This window comes from Acomys russatus, chromosome 29, assembly GCF_903995435.1.
Source record: "Acomys russatus chromosome 29, mAcoRus1.1, whole genome shotgun sequence".
In the NCBI taxonomy this organism is placed as follows: Eukaryota; Metazoa; Chordata; class Mammalia; order Rodentia; family Muridae; genus Acomys; species Acomys russatus.
The window spans coordinates 10460242-10476647 of NC_067165.1; the positions used below are offsets into that span (position 1 = coordinate 10460242).

At 38.1% G+C, this 16406-nt stretch overlaps 1 protein-coding gene across 1 annotated transcript in view; it reads right to left on the bottom strand.

The window, feature by feature from the left end:
• Positions 1 to 14801: 14801 nt before the first annotated feature.
• Positions 14802 to 16406, bottom strand: part of LOC127211316 (selection and upkeep of intraepithelial T-cells protein 10-like) — a 101036-nt gene continuing 99431 nt past the window's right edge. Inside the window, exon 8 of the mRNA XM_051171136.1 lies at positions 14802 to 14881. Within this exon, the coding sequence (XP_051027093.1) occupies positions 14838 to 14881 (44 nt within the window). The 3' untranslated portion in view covers positions 14802 to 14837. The remainder of the gene's footprint in view (positions 14882 to 16406) is intronic.

Consider the following 16406-nt stretch of genomic DNA (forward strand, 5'->3'; position numbering starts at 1 on the left):
ATAAGTTTCTCAGATGAATATTAACAGATACATTGATCTGTAGGTATAATGACAAGTCACTAGTTATTGGTTTAATGCTATGTACATTTATAAGGATAATGGTAGTAGGTTTTTCCCTCAGAAGCCTATTTGACATGTTTAGCTGTATGTTCTTTGCCTGATAATGGAGCCAAGTACGGAATTCATCTTGTGGTCTGGAACTTAAATCCAATGAAATAGCGGTTGGATAATCCTTTGAGGTCTGTGCCACTATTACAGCATCAGGCTTGTAGGGTTCATATCTGGGTAAAATTGATGATTGCTTTTCTCCTCTGGTAGCATACATAGTACCTTTGAGAATTAAGAAAGCTAGCTAATATAATGAAATTTTCAGAACAGAGCTGGAGAGATGGCTCACTCATTAAACACTAAGATTCACATTTAGTGATTTCCTTTTCTGTTTATTTACACTGAAGTTATTTTTGTCATTATTTAAGCATATTTCCTAAAAGTCCAAACACCTATTATTTTATTTCATTTAGTTTTAGCATCATCCTGAGAAATAAAGATGCCAGACCATTTATATTTCTGATTAGTGTATCATAAGTATTTTTTCTTTTTTATTTTTATTATGCTTCTTTTTAACATATACATCTATATTATTACACATGAATAAAATAAACTGCAAACAGCAGGAAGAACCACAAGACAATCAGGAGTCATGCTACATTCATAGTGATTTGGTTATTCGTATTCAGCAAACTTGAAGTAAATATATTTCATATCTTGTTGGGTCTAAATTTGTGAGAGCATTCTCAACAAAGGAATATTGAATGGCTGAGAAACACTTAAAGAAATGCTTTTAAAAATGCTTAATATCCCTAGTAACCAGGGAAATGCAAATCAAAATGGCTTTGAGATTTCATCTTATACCCATCCAACTGGCTAAGATCAAAACTTCGAGAGATGGCACATGCTGAAGAGGATGCAGAGAAAGAGGACCATTCCTCCATTGATGGTGGGAGCGCTATCCCTGGCTTACTTAACTATTTCCCCCAATTTGGGGGGGGGGCGTTCCAAGGTATTATTTGCCCTAAATCAGCCTTAAGAAAACTTAAGAGAACAACGTCCCATTTCCTCTAAGAGGGGATGTACAGGTTTCTGTTTATTCTCTTGGTCTACAGATGCTTATTTTCATTGTTGAAGTTGGTTATAAGTTATTGGTCTCTAACAGAGATGAAACTAGGTTTGACACAAGGACATCTCTCTTTTCTTTTATCTTTCTCTTGTAGGTAAGGAGATAGGAGCTGAAAAGAGAAAGGGGATATATAAATATAGAGGGAGGATAGAACAAAAGTTAGATTATTGAATCTACTCCTCATCTCAAGGCCTTAATTGTTACTCACAAATAAGGTTATTTTTTAATTCAATGGTATTGAATTTTGTATTGATGCAAATCATGGTCATGTCAAATACAGTCTAATTTTTTCACAAGAATATATATTCTAGATCTAAAATATAAATATGATTCTATAGATATATAAGGTAAAATAGTTAGATAAGGGCTTCAAAAGTCTCAGATGCTTATTTTCATAGGGAGTTTGTTATAAGTTATTGTTGGTCTTATACAGAGAGAAAACTAGGTTGGACTCAGGAACATGTTGCTTTTCCTTTGTCTTTCTTTTGTAGGTAAGGAGATAGGAGCTATTTTTTCATTTATAATTATGTTATGTTTATCTGTGTGTGGGTATGATTGTACATGTGAATGCACATGAAAGAATAAACTTGGAAAGGGATTTTACTCCTCAGAAACTGGAATTACAGGTGGTTATGAGTGATCCAACATGGGTCCTGGGAGTCAAACTCTGGTCCTCTGAAAGAGCAGCAAATATTGTTAATCATCAAGCAAATTCTCCAGCCCCTTTTACTGATATATTTTAATTCTTTCAGGAAAAATTTAGACTTGTGATTCATTTTATGTTTACTAATTATCTTTTTATAGATGCAGATATCCTCATATCTGGTAGTTATTATTATGATATTATTATATATATTTAATACTATTTTATGAAATTGTCAAAGATAATACATAAGTAATATAATTTTAGAAATTTTCAATAGCTAGTAAAATATTTTATTTGAAGCATTGGATTTATAGAAAAATGTATTATTTTGTTTTAAAATGCTTTCCCCTAAAGTTTTGTATTGTTGCTTTTATTGCCTTAAATCATCCTTCAAAATAAAAATCCTCTGTTCACATTTGAAGAAAATTTGTCAATAATTTTTAACAATGCACATTGATTAAATCTTTGATGATTTTAGCGTGTAGAGGAAAGTATACTTCACAGCCCATATGGGCACTCATTGACATCAAAACTATATTTTTCCCCAGAAACTATCCATGTGTGTGTTTCACAATAACAATCATAAAAGAGATTATCATTTTGAAGGAAAGGGCATCGGAAGGGTTAAAAGAGGGTCCATGGAAAGAACTGAAGAGAAAAAAAGAGGCAGGAAGCAATGTTCTATTTTATTAAAAATGTGTTTTCAAAGATCTACACTTTTTAGACAGGGCAAAACTTGATCAAAAGACCCCCTTGATTGTATACTTTATAGACATAAATTTTATATTTCAAATCAGTATCTTTTTCTCTTTCTTTATTGCCTTGTTTCCTAGCTGAAACTGCAATCCAATCTTAAGGGCTGAAAAGCATTGAAGCACTCCTCTCTACAACTTTCTTGGAGCTGAACAAATGTCTCCTCTTCACAAATTTCTAGTGAATGTGCAAAGACCGCACTGCCATTTTCTTTGAACTCAGCAAATACAGAGATATTTTGCTTTGAGCGGAATGTAGGAGGATCTATACTTGTAGATGATGGGGTCATCCAACAATAACTTAGAAGAAAGCATTTTATTATCTGAAACATAAACACACAAACGTACACACATGTACACATACACAAACATGTATAATCATATAGTGACTTTTTCTTTAAAATCTCCTTATTAAAAGCAAGGCCCTTTTCTACAATGAGTTATTCAAGAATTACAGTGTTAGGAAATTATTAGACTTAAGACATTATCTGACATGTAAATCTTGGCATATAAAAATATTTGGTCTCAATTGTTGGCTGTATACACACAGGACTCTATTTTTAAAAAGGAACAGGAACCTTCTTGAGTAGATGAGCTGCAATATTGCACAGCCTATGTAACTTAGAAAATTATTTAAATCTCAAGCCGGGCACCATGGCAACACGCCTGTAATCCCAGAACTCAGGAGGGAGGTAGAAGCAGGCAGATCTCTGTGAGTCCACGACAGCCAAGGCTACACAGAGAAACCCTGTCTTGAGACAAGGATGTTACCAGGGCTGTGTGCTGGGCACACTTGCCATCATTGAAACAAAGACATATCTGAAGTCTCTGAAATTCCTTTCAATAATAATAAATATTTTAAACTCACTGCTTCTTTTCTAAAAAAAAAAAAAAAAAAAAAAAAAGCACAGGAACCTTTGCTTTGTTGTGATAATATACAAGAGCTCTCAAATCTCTTGAGATGGCTGACCGTACCAACTTAATTTTTGAGTTTTGGAATGAGAACTCCAGAGTTGTCATCTTTATAGCTTGTTGAGGCAACAGTGATTAGAACAGTTTGTTTTTCTAAGGAAATATGAGATATGAAGCAAATTTTGTTTTATTTATTCTCCATACACTATATCCTGACTGCAGTTTCCCCACAAGCTGGTTGATCAGTGGAATTGAATGGAAGACCCAGATATGAATCCACATACATATATATGGTCACTTGATTTTTGACAAAGAAGCCAAATCCATTCAATGGAAAAAGGACAGCATCTTCAACAAATGGTGCTGGTCTAACTGGAGGTCTATGTGTAAAAAAATAAAACTGGACCCATATTTGTCACCTTGCACTAAACTCAAATCCAAGTGGATTAAAGACCTCAACATAAAACCAGAGACACTAAGTCACTTAGAGGAAAAAGTGGGGAAGAGCCTGGAACATATTGGCACAGGAGACAACTTCCTGAACAGAACACCAATGGCCCAGGCTGTAATGTCAACCATTAATAAATGGGACCTCATGAGGGTGAAAGCTTCTGTAAGGCAAGAGACTCTGTCAAGAGAACAAAGCAACAGCCTAAAGACTGGGAAAGATCTTCACCAACCCTAAATCTGACAAAGGTCTAATATCCCAAATATATAAAGAACTCAAGAAATTAAACACCACCAAACCAAATAACCCAATTGAGAAATGGGGCTTGGAACTAAACAGAGAATTCTCAACAGAGGAGTATCAAATGGCTGAGAAACACTTAAAGAAATGCTCAACCTCCTTTGTCACCAGCATCTGGTGTCACCTGAATTTTTGATCTTAGCCATTCTGATGGGTGTAAGATGGAATCTCAGAATTGTTTTGATTTGCATTTCCCTGATGACAAAGGTATGGAGATTTCTCCGGAGCACCTTTTATTGTACAAGATTGTTTTAGCTATTCTGGTTTTTTTGTTTTTCCATATGAAGTTCAGAATTGAACTTTCAATGTCTTTAAAAAATTGTGTAGGTATTTTGATAGGGATTGCATTGAATCTGTAGATTGCTTTTTGTAGAATGGCCATTTTTACTATGTTAATTCTCCCAATCCATGAGCAAGGAAGATCATTCCATCTTCTCAGGTCATCTTCAATCTCTTTCTTCAGAGTTTTGAAATTTTTTTCAAACAAGTCCTTCACGTGCTTAGTTAGAGTAACTCCTAGATATTTTATATTGCTTGTGGCTAATGTGAAGGGTGTGGTTTCTTCCTCTGCAAGCTTGTCATTTGTGTATAGGAAGGCTAAAGACTTTTTTGAGTTAATTTTGTATCCAGCCAATTTGCTGAAGGTATTTATCAGATGTAGGAGTTCTCTGGTGGAATTTTGAAGGTCACTTATGTACACTATCATATCATCTGCAAATAGAGATAATTTGACTTCCTCCTTTCCCATTCGAATACCCTTGATCTCCTTTTGTTGTCTTATTGCTCTGGCTAGAACTTCGAGTACTATATTGAAGAGATATGGAGAGAGTGGGCAGCCTTGCCTTGTTCCCGATTTTAGAGGAATTTCCTTTAGTATCTCACCATTTACTTTGATTTTGGCTATTGGCTTGCTGTATATAGCCTTTATTATGTTGAGGAAAGTGCCTTGTATCCCCGAACTCTCTAAAACTTTAAACATGAATGGATGTTGGATTTTCATCAAATGTTTTCTCTGCATCCAAAGAGATGGTCATGTGGTTTTTATTTTCAGTTTTTTTATATGGTGGATTACATTGATTGATTTCCATATATTAAACCATCCCTGCATGCCTGGAATGAAACCTACTTGGTCATGATGAATGATATCTTTGATGTGTTCTTGTATTCGTTTTGCAAGTATTTTATTTAGTATTTTTGCATCGATGTTCATAAGAGAAATTGGTCTGAAATTCTCTTTCTTTGTTGAGTCTTTGTGAGGTTCAGGTATCAATGAGACTATGGCCTCATAGAATAAATTTGGTAATTTTCCATCCATTTCTATGTTTTGGAGTAGCTTGAATAGTAACGGTATTAGCTCGCCTATGAAGGTCTGGTAGAATTCTGCACTGAAACCATCTGGCCCTGGGATTTTTTTGTTTGGGAGACTATTGATGATTGCTTCTATTTCTGTAGGGAAAATGGGACTATTTAGCTTGTTTATCTGTTCTTCACTCAACTTTGGCAAGTGAACTTGATCAAGAAAATCATCCATTTCCTGTAGTTTTCAAATTTTGTGGCATATATGCCTTCAAAGTAGGATCTTATGATTCTTTGTATTTCTTCAGTGTCTGTTCTTATGTCTCCCTTTTCATTTCTGATTTTGTTGATTTCAATACTGTCTCTCTGCCTTTTAGTTAGTTTGGCTAACGGTCTGTCTATCTTATTGATTTTCTCAAAGAACCAGCTCTTGGTTTTGTTGATTCTTTGGACTGTTTTCTTAGTTTCTAATTTGTTAATTTTAGCCCTGAGTTTGATTATTTCCAGACGTCTACTCCTCTTGGGAGTTTTTGCTTCTTTTTTCCCCCCCTAGGGCTTCCAGTTGTGTCGTTAAGATGCTTATGTGCAATGTTTCCAATTTCTTTTTAAAGGCACTTAGTGCTATGAATTTTCCTCTTAGCACCGCTTTCAATGTATCCCACAAATTTGGGTATGTTGTTCCTTCATTTTCATTGAATTTCAGAAAATCCTTGATTTCTTTCTTTATTTCTTCCCTGACCTAGGTGTCATTTAGCAGAGAGTTGTTTAGTTTCCACGTGAGTGTAGGCTTTTTGTTATTTCTGTTGTTGTTGAATTGCAGCCTATGAGCATGGTGATCTGATAGGATACAAGGTATTATTTCAATCCTCTTGTATCTATTGAGGCTTGCTTTGTGACCTACGATGTGATCAATTTTGGAGAAGGTTCCATGGCATGCAGAGAAGAAGGTATATTCTTTCTTGTTTGGGTGAAAGGTTCTATAGATATCTGTTGGATCCATTTGTCCCATGGCATTGGTTAATGATGTTATTTCTTGGTTTAGTTTCTGTTTCAATGACTTATCATTCAGTGAGAGTGGGGTGTTGAAGTCTCCCACTATTATTGTGTGGGGATCAATGTGTGGTTTAAGCTTTTTTAGCAGATCTTTTACAAATGTGGGTGCCCTTGTATTGGGAGCATAGATGTTCAGAATTGTGATGTCATCTTGGTTGACTTTACATTGGATGAGTATGAAGTGTCCTTCCTCATCCCTTTTGATTAATTTTGGTTGAAAGTCTATTTTGTTTGATACTAAAATGGCTATGCCTGCTTGCTTCTTGTGACCATTTGCTTGGATTTTTTTTTCCAACCTTTTACCTTGAGGTAATGCCTATCATTATGGGTGAAATGTGTTTCTTGAATGCAGAAGAATGTTGAATCTTGTTTATGCACCCATTCAGTTAGTCTGTGTCTTTTTATTGGAGAATTGAGACCATTGATGTTGAGAGATATTAATGACCAGTGACTGTTAAGAGTCTTAATTTTGATGTTGTTTCCAGTCGAGCGTTTGTGTAGTTGTGTTTTTGCCATGGTATAGTTATCTATTTCCTGAGTAGTTTTGGTTGTAGCTTGACCATTTGGGATGGAGTTTTCCTTCTAGTACCTTCTTTAAAGCTGGATTTGTGGATAGGTACTGTTTGAATTTTTTTTTGTCATGGAATATTTTGTTTTCTGCATCGATGGTTATTGATAGCTTTGCTGGGTAAAGTAGTCTGGCCTGGCATCTGTGGTCTCTTAGAGTTTGCAGGATCTCTGTCCAGGCCCTTCTGGCTATTATGGTCTCTGCTGAGAAGTTGGGTGTAATTCTGATAGGTTTGCCATTAAATGTTATTTAGCCCTTTTCCCTTGCAGCTTTTAATATGTTTTATTTGTTCTGTATGTTTTCTGTTTTGATTATTATGTGATGGGCAGTTTTTCTTTTCTGGTCAATTCTATTTGGTGTTCTGTAGGCCTCTTGTATGTTTATAGGCATCTCTTTCTTTAGATTGGGGAAATTTTCTTCTATGATTTTGTTGAGAATAGTTTCTGGGCCCTGGAGTCTGATGTGAGTATAAGGGAACCCTTCCCTGGACTAGGCAGGTGACCTGGGTTCAGCTCCAGGGCACTCTACTCCACACCCTGTGCTCCCCACTGGTCCAGCAGAAGCTGGTGCTGGTGCTCTGCAGCCCAAGGTTCAGTCCAAGAGAGTGTAGCTAACGTCCATTATTCTGCCTTTGGCTGGACTTGGAGACCCTGCCCTCAGCCACTGGGCCCATGGGGCCTTGATTCAGTCTACCACAGAGTGTGTTGCTGTGCCAAAGAACATGTCCAAAGCTGCCTTGCCCACCTGTATGGGCTCTGGGTCCATGGACTGGTAGGGAGATCTGAAGTTAGATATATCCCAGATTGACACTCTGGGCTACCCCCTGGGCCAGGAAACACTGATGGTGGCTTTGATAATCCACATTTCAGCCAGAGAGAGAGTGTAGGTGCAGCGCGATAGGCTGCACTCGGCTTTGGAGACCCTGCCTGGGCTATAGGACCGTGAAGCTTTCTGTGGACTAGTGGGGTGGTCTGAGGTCAGATCCACCCATTCTTCTGGTTTCTCCCTTGGGCTAGCAATTCCAGATGCTGGTGCTTCTCTGTCCACAGTTCAGTCCCAGCTATGGGGTCTGAGATAGAGAGCACAGATGCAGCTTCCTACTAAGTATGCAGTCTCTGGGGACAGGGCACCTGTCCTCTGTGGGCCTGTGGCCAGACCCACCTGTGCTTTGCATTGTGTGTACCCCTCTCACCTAGGGCTCTCCAGGTCTTGTGGTCTGTAGCTCCCAGCCTGGTCCCTACATTCAGTCCTGCTGATCAGACACGATGTGTGCTCAGCACCATCATCTTGGATTCCTGCCCCCTCCCCACTAATATTTTTAAAGTGTCTTGACTTAAGATTTTCTTTGTCATGTTTCCTCATGAAACTGTTGCCAGCAGTTTCGCCTACACTTGTATTCTTGTGCCATGAACATTTATATTTGGCTACAACATAAATTATCTCTTCTCTCTCAGATGAGGTGGTTTTGCATTTATACTTGAAGAAGTGATGAATGTCTGAATGTTATTTCAAAGTTCAACTTCTGAGAGACAGTTGCTCCCATACTAAAACTGAGAATGTGGTAAACCAGAAGAGTATGGACTGGCAATACCAATGAAAGAACTAAAGACACAAAACACTAATGAACTGAATTCTGAAAAGTGATGGCTTTTTTTTTTTCCTGAGGAAAGTTCCATAGCTTTTGTTACTTCTGGCGAGATCATGGGAGGAGAAGAAAGATTTCATAAACAGAAATGCTGACAGTAATATGTGGGCTGCAATAATCTAATAGAGGACAATTCACAATAGAGTCTATGCACAAACCTGTAATCCCAGTGTTAAGTGTAGGAGTGCAAATAGGATGCCAGAGGCTTGCAGGCCAGCCAGTCTAAGCAATCCTTTCACTAGAACACTCCTCCATTGCAGGTGGGAGTGCAAACTTGTACAACCACTTTGGAAATCAATATGGTGCTTTCTCGGGAAATTGGGAATAACCCTATCTCAGGACCCAGCCATACCACTCCTGTGAATATACCCAAAAGATGCTCCAGCATACAACAAGGACATTTGCTCAACTATGTTCATAGCAGATTTATTCATAATAGCCAGAATCTGGAAACAATCTAGATGTCCCTCAACCAAAGAATGGATAAAGAAACTGTGATACATTTACACAATGGAATATTATTCAGCTACTAAAAACAAGGAAATCTTGAAATTTGCTGGCATATGGATGGAACTGGAAAAGATCATCCTGAGTTTGGTAATTGAGACCCAGAAAAACATGCATGGCATATACTCATTCATAAGTGGATATTAGTCACATAATACAGGATAAGTACACTACAACACAGAGACTGTAAACACCAACCGAAGACCAAGTACGATTTGGACATAGACTCTCTGCTCAGATGTAGTACCACAGTCTCCTTGTGGATCCCAAAATGTGGAGAGTAGGGACTACTTTGGACATGCACTGTAGCCACTGAACTTAGATCACTTCCCCCTGGCAAGATGACCTTGCCAGGCTACAGAGGAAGCAGTTACAGGTAGTACAGGTTAAACTTGATAGGCGGAGGTCAGATGTTAGGAGAAGAGGGCTTCTCTTTCTTAGTACTAAGGAAGGGGGGAGAAGGGGGAGGGAGGGAGGGAGATCAGAATGGAATGAAGGAACAGGCTATAATCAGGATATGAAGAATTTAAACTGCAGAACAAGCAGGTAACTTTTACTGCTAATCCCAATATATGGAAATAGCTCTGAGACTGGCTGAGAAATGTCTAGGCATAGAAAATGCTTATTGTTGACTACAGGACCCCGTGAATTACTATTAGATGCCATTCTTTATATGGTGTGAATGAAGATTTACAGATGTCTTTTTCTGCTTCTACAAAGAGCAGAAAACCAGCCTTAATTGTTCTGTGCATCATGCGCAGTTTATACACTTATAATTTTAGGACTATATAATGCTTGTGAGAAATTATGTGTTCTCCAAAGAAAAGAATCAGACACTGACTTCGGATCAGACCTGATAGGATGTGTTCCCTCAGCATGCTAGACACTGACAACCTGTATCCTTAATGTGCTAGCACCAAGTGCATCAATTGCTGTTCCTCATCAGAAAAAGACTGCTCCCAGGACACTTTCAAAGAAAGCTTTCAATCCTGATTGGTCCAGTACTTCAGACTGTTTCACACAGGACTCTAATTAAGCAAATTATTCAATTTGTTTACTTGATCTTGATTCAATTTGGTAGTTGGTAGTTATCAAAAAAAAATTATCCATTTCATTTAGGTTTTCGATTTTTGTGTCATATAGGCTTTTGAAGTAAGACCTGATGGTCCTTTGGATTTCCTCAGTGTCTGTCATTATGTCTCCCTTTTCATTTTTGATTTTGTTGATTTTAGCTAATTTGGCTAGAGGTTTGTCAATCTTATTGATTTTCTCAAAAAAAAAAAAAAAACAGCTCTTGGTGTCATTGATTTTTTTCTTCCCAATTTATTAATATCAGCCCTGAGTTTGGTGAATTCCAGCTTTCTATTCCTCTTTGGTATTTCTGCTCTTTTTGTTCTAGAACTTTCAGGTGTGCTGTTAAGTTGCTAGTATGGAATCTCTCCAGTTTTTTTTTTTTTTTTTAAATAAAGGCACTTAGTGCTAAGAACTTTCCTCTTAGCACAGCTTTCATTGTGTCCCATAGGTTTGGGTATGTTGTACCTCCAGTTTCAATGAATTCTAAGAAGTTTTTAATTTCTGTTTTTATTTTGTCCCTTGCCCAGCTGTCATTGCGGGGAGAGTTGTTCAGTTTCCATGAGTTTGTAGGCTTTCAATTGTTTCTTTTGTTGTTGAGTTCTAGCTTTAACCCATGATGGTCTAGTAAGATGCACAGGATTATTTTGATTTTATTGTATCTGTTCAGGATTGTTTTGTGGCCAAGTATGTGGTCAATTTTGAAGAAGATTCCACAAGATAATGAAAAGATGGTGTATTCTTTTGTGTTTGGGTGAAATGTTCTGTAGATATCAGTTAGGTTCTATCCTTCTTCTATATTTTTATCAAGAGTTCCTTGATAGAATTTTCAGTGTCTCTTATATATACTATGATGTCATCTGAAAATAGTGATAGTTTGACTTTTTCCTTTCCTACTTGTATCCCCTTGATCTCCATTAGTTGTCTTATTGCTCTAGGTAGGACTTTGAGTACTATATTGAAGAGATATGGAGATAGTGAACAGCCTTGTCTTGTATCTGATTTCAGTGGAATTGATTTCAGTTTCTCTACATTTTGTTTGATGTTGGCTATAGACTTGCTGTATATTGCCTTTATTATATTTAGGTATGTGCCTTCTATCCCTGCTTTCTCCAGGACTTTTAGCATGAATGGGTGTTGGATTTTGTGGAATGCTTTGTTAGCATCTAAGGAGGTGGTCATGTGGGTTTTTTTCTTTCAGTTTGTTGATATGATGAATTACATGGATAGATTATCATATATTGAACCACCCCTGCATGTCTGTGATGAATTCGGCTTGGTCACGGTGAATGATAGTTTTGATGTGTTCTTGAATAAGGTTTGCAAGTATTTTATTGAGTATTTTTGTTGCATCAATGTTCATAGGAGAAATTGGTCTGAAATTCTCTTTCTTTGTTGGGTCTTTTGTAGTTTAGGTATCAAGGTGACTGTGGCCTCATAGAATGAGTTTCATAATGTTCCTTCTGTTTATATTTTATGGGGTAGTTTGAAGAGGATTGGTATTAGCTCTTCTCTGAAGGTGTGGTATAATTCTGCACTGAATCCGTCTAGTCATGGGAGGGTTTTTTTGTTTTGTTTTGTTTTATTTTTGGTCAGGGGGGAGACTCTTGATGACTACCTCTATTTTCTTTGGTGTGATAGGACTATTCAATTCACTTACCTGATCTTGATTCAATTTTGGTAGTTTGCTGCTTGTGCTATGTAGCTCCAATATTGGTTTGAGGTAGTGTATGTAAAGCTGGTGTTCCTGTTTTTGGCTGGACTTTGGATATCCTGCCCTTGGGCTCTGTGGCTTTGGGCCCTAGGCTCAGATCACCAAAGAGTGCCTGAACCCCTGCTGGTTTCTAGAAGTTGTTTATGTTTCTTCCTGCTCCAACCAGAAGTGAGGCCTAGGTTCTACTTGCCAGGAAGAGAGCAGCTACTGCCTTTGGATTGCTGTTCATTGGCTAGGTCTTTGCTTTATCTCCTCTGACCTGCCCAGCCTCTCCCAAGAGTGTGAGGATTCCTGCTAGGCTGTGGAGCCTGGGTAGGCTGGGTCCATTGTGACCAGTTGTGCCAGGATAGTCCTTTGGGGCCAGCCATTTGGCTTCTGCCCAACCCTGCTCAGACAGTTGATGTGGTCCTTGACTCCTGGCACTATCTCTGGTCTCAGATCATGCAGCTGGGGTTATGTGTCCCGAGTCTCAGAGCCTGCTGCTGTGCCTGGGCAATGTGCCGAGAACTGTCTGGACCCCATGTGGGACGTGGGCTTTCTGTGGACTGGCTTGGAGCAAGTGTGGGTGGGGTCTGAGGCACAATCCACCCATTTCCCTGAGATTTCCATAGGCCAGGAGGCTTGATGCTCCCCTGCCACAATTTCAGTCCCTAATACTGAGTTTGTGCTGCCAAGAAAGGCCACTGCTCACAGCTTGCAGCTTGCAGGCAGGGTCCTGTCCAGGCATTGGGGACTGGATTGCTGTTGGTAGAGTCTCCTTCTCAGACCACACAGGGGCTGGGGAATGTGCCCACCCACCACCATCTGGGCTTGCATGTGGGACCTGGGCTTTCTGTGGACTGGTGTGGGGCAAATGGGGGGGAATCTGATGATCAATTCACCCGTTTCCTTGAGGTTTCAGTAGGCCAGGAGGTCTGATGCTCTCCTGCCACGATTTCAGTCCCAAATACTGAGTTTGTGCTGCCAAGGAAGGGCTGCCACTCACAGCTCACAGCTTGCAGGCAGGGTCCTGACAAGGCACTTGGGACAGGTCTGCCATCCTTTCTGGGCTGCTGGATGACCAAAGGTCTGACTCACCCATGGACCACACTGTATGGATATCTCTCATCCAGTTATCCCCAGCACCCACAGTCCATGGCTCCCAACAGCATCTGTGGATTCTTCCCTGAAGATCTGTCTTCATCGCCACCATCTTTGATCCACCGAAATTTTTAGTTTTAACATTTCCTTTGATTGAAGTTTCTGCCTGATGGATGTCCAACTCCTCTTTTCTGCCTCAGCTATAGGCCATTAGCTTTTTATTGACAGGTAATGCTTTCATACATACACAAGAGATTCCTTCTACAACTGTTTCCCCCAGCTGTTTAAACATATACCCTAAAAAATTGAAATGCCTATTTTTTTTAAATCTCATTTAGTTTTAGCATCTTGAAAACCAGATATTTCAGTCCATTTATGTTTTTTATTTGATGTGTTTTAAGGATTTTTATTCATTTTTGAATTATGAGTATGTTTGTTTGTGTCTATGTATAGATATGTACCTGGGAGTACATATACAGAAAATAGCTTGGAAAAGAATTGTGATCCCCTGGAACTGGAGTTACATGATGCTATGAGCTATCTAACATGAATACTAGGAGCCAACCTCTAGTTCTCTGGTATAGCAACAAATATTCTTAATCACTGAGCCATCTCTCCAGCCCTTTTCACTTATCTATTTTAATTCTTTCAGGAAATGTTTGCATTTGTGATTCATTTATGTTTACTAATTATATTTCTATAAATATAGTTATTATTTCTGATACTATATATTTATTTTGATAGTATTTTATGAAAATTGTAAAGATGACATATAGGTAATATGTTTTTAGAATATATCAATAGCATGGAAAATGTTTTATTTTGCTTCTATACATTGGCTTTATAGAAAAGAGTATTTTTTTTCCAAAATATTTCCCTCAAATTCTGTATTGTTGATTTTATTGCCTTCAATCATCTTTTCTTCAAAAGGAATTCTTACGTTCACATTTGAAGAAAATTTGTTAGAAATCATTTTTAACAAATCCACAGCGATTCAGTCCTTCCTAAGTTTAAGATGTAGAGGACAGTATGCATCACATTCAATGGGAGGGCCACCCATTGGCATCTATACAATGACAAATTTCAAAATTCATATTTTTCTCTGAAACTATATATGTAAAAACAGTCTCTCAGAAGGTTGTATTTATATATTTGTGAATACATATACACATAAACATATGTATGTACATATGCATATACATTTACATATATGTATACATTTGTGTGTATTTAAAAACAATAACCAAAGAAAAGAGGCTATCAGTTTAGGGGGATCATGGGAAGGGCTGGAAGGAGGGTACTGGGAAGGAGCTGGGGAGAGGAAGGGGGAAACAATGTAATTGTATTTTAATAAAACATATTTTAAAAATCAACACTTCTTAGACAGAATAAAATTTGAACAAAAGAATTCCTTGAATGCATGTTTTAAAGATATACATTTTATGCTTCAAAACAATATCAATTTCTGACTTTTTTTTTTTAACTGCCCAAGTTCCCTACTTCAAATTACAATTCAATCTCAAAGTCTGAGGAAGGTCCATTATCTTCCTCTTCACAACTTCCTTTGCAGGAAAAGGCATCCTCTTCACTGGTATTTTCCTCTTCTTCATGGAAAGAAGGCATGCTCACATTTCCTGGACTTACAAAGCCAGTAGATTCACAGTCATTTCATTCTTTGGTCCTGGAAGTTTCTGGGGTTTTCTGACTATTACCTGGAAGAAAACAAGTTTGGGGTATGTAAATATTGGCAGATGAAGATACTTTGTCATAGTTGTTGGGTGTATATGCAAAACTCTATTTTAATAAAGTCACAGATCCCTCTGCTGTTGCAAAATTATCAAGGGCTCTTGGGTCTCTTACCATGGCTGTCCTCACCATGTTAACTCTTTAGTTAAAAATGAGACCTCTAGAACTGACATCCTCATAATTTATTTATGACAAAAGTGACTATTACAGTTCATTTCTCCAAAGAAGCATGAGCTATGAAGTCTTTTTTATTCATTCTTCTCTCATACAATACATTCTGACTTAGTCTCCCCTCCCTCCACTACTCACAGTTCCCCTCACCACCTCCTCTCTCCTCCAGATCAACTCCTCCATTTCCTTTCAGAATAAGCAAGCCTCCCATGGATATCAATGAAACACAGCATAAAAAGATACAGCGTGACTAGACACATACCCTCATATAAAGGCTTGACAAGGCAATCAAGTCGAAGAAAAGGGGACCCAAGAGCAGGTGAAAGAGCCAGAAACGCTCCCCCTTCCGTTGTTAGGAGTCCCACAAAAACACAAAGCTAACAGCCATAACATATGCAGAGGACCTAGTGCAGACCCTTGCAGGCTCAATGATTGCCACTTCAGTCTCTGTGAGCCCCTATGAGGCCATTTAGTTGATTTTGTGGGCTATGTTCTTGTGGTGTCTTTGGCCCTTTTGCTCCTGCAACATCTCCCTAGTTACACTCTGCAGGGTTTCCCAAGTCCCAAGATGGGAGAGCTGAAGGAGATCTCCAATTTGGGCTTTCTCTCTACCTAATGGCTGTAGATCTTTATATCTGCTTCCATCAGCTGTCAGAGGAACACTCCCTGATGACAATCAGGCCAGACTCTGATCTATAAGTACAGTAGATTAGCAGTAAGAATCACTTTGTTGATTATTTTCCATTCTAGGTCTCTGGGCTATCCAACCTGCAGTTCTTGGTTATTCATGCAGTGACAGGCATGGGCTCCCTCTCCTGACATGGGCCTCAAATTAGAATAGTCATTAGTTAGCCATATCCACAAGTTATGTGTACTATTGTCAAGACTAAGATTGTCACCTGAGCTTGTTCCTCTGTCCATAATCACTTACTCTGGTTCTTTGGGACTGTATTTTGTTGTTGAATATTTTTAAAACTAACTTAAAAGTTAACTTTGGGCATCCAGGGTTACATTGTTTACTTTTGTATTATTCTCTTAATGTCTGCAGATTAGTCAGTGAAAGAAGTACTTTGTGCTATTTGCCAATTATTTTTTATTATTATTCAATAATAAGGTTAATTATACATGTAAATAAAAGATACCATCTTTTTCAAAGCTTTATCTTTATTTTTTTATTCCAACATCCTGCCTAAACTTTTAAAATTTGTTCGCACATTTTTTTTTCCATTTTGGAACAGTGTTTTAGGGCAAAACTATGATCTAAAATACTCTTTAATCTAAAAACATTTTCTTTGATTTGACCCTTTTTAAACTAAAATA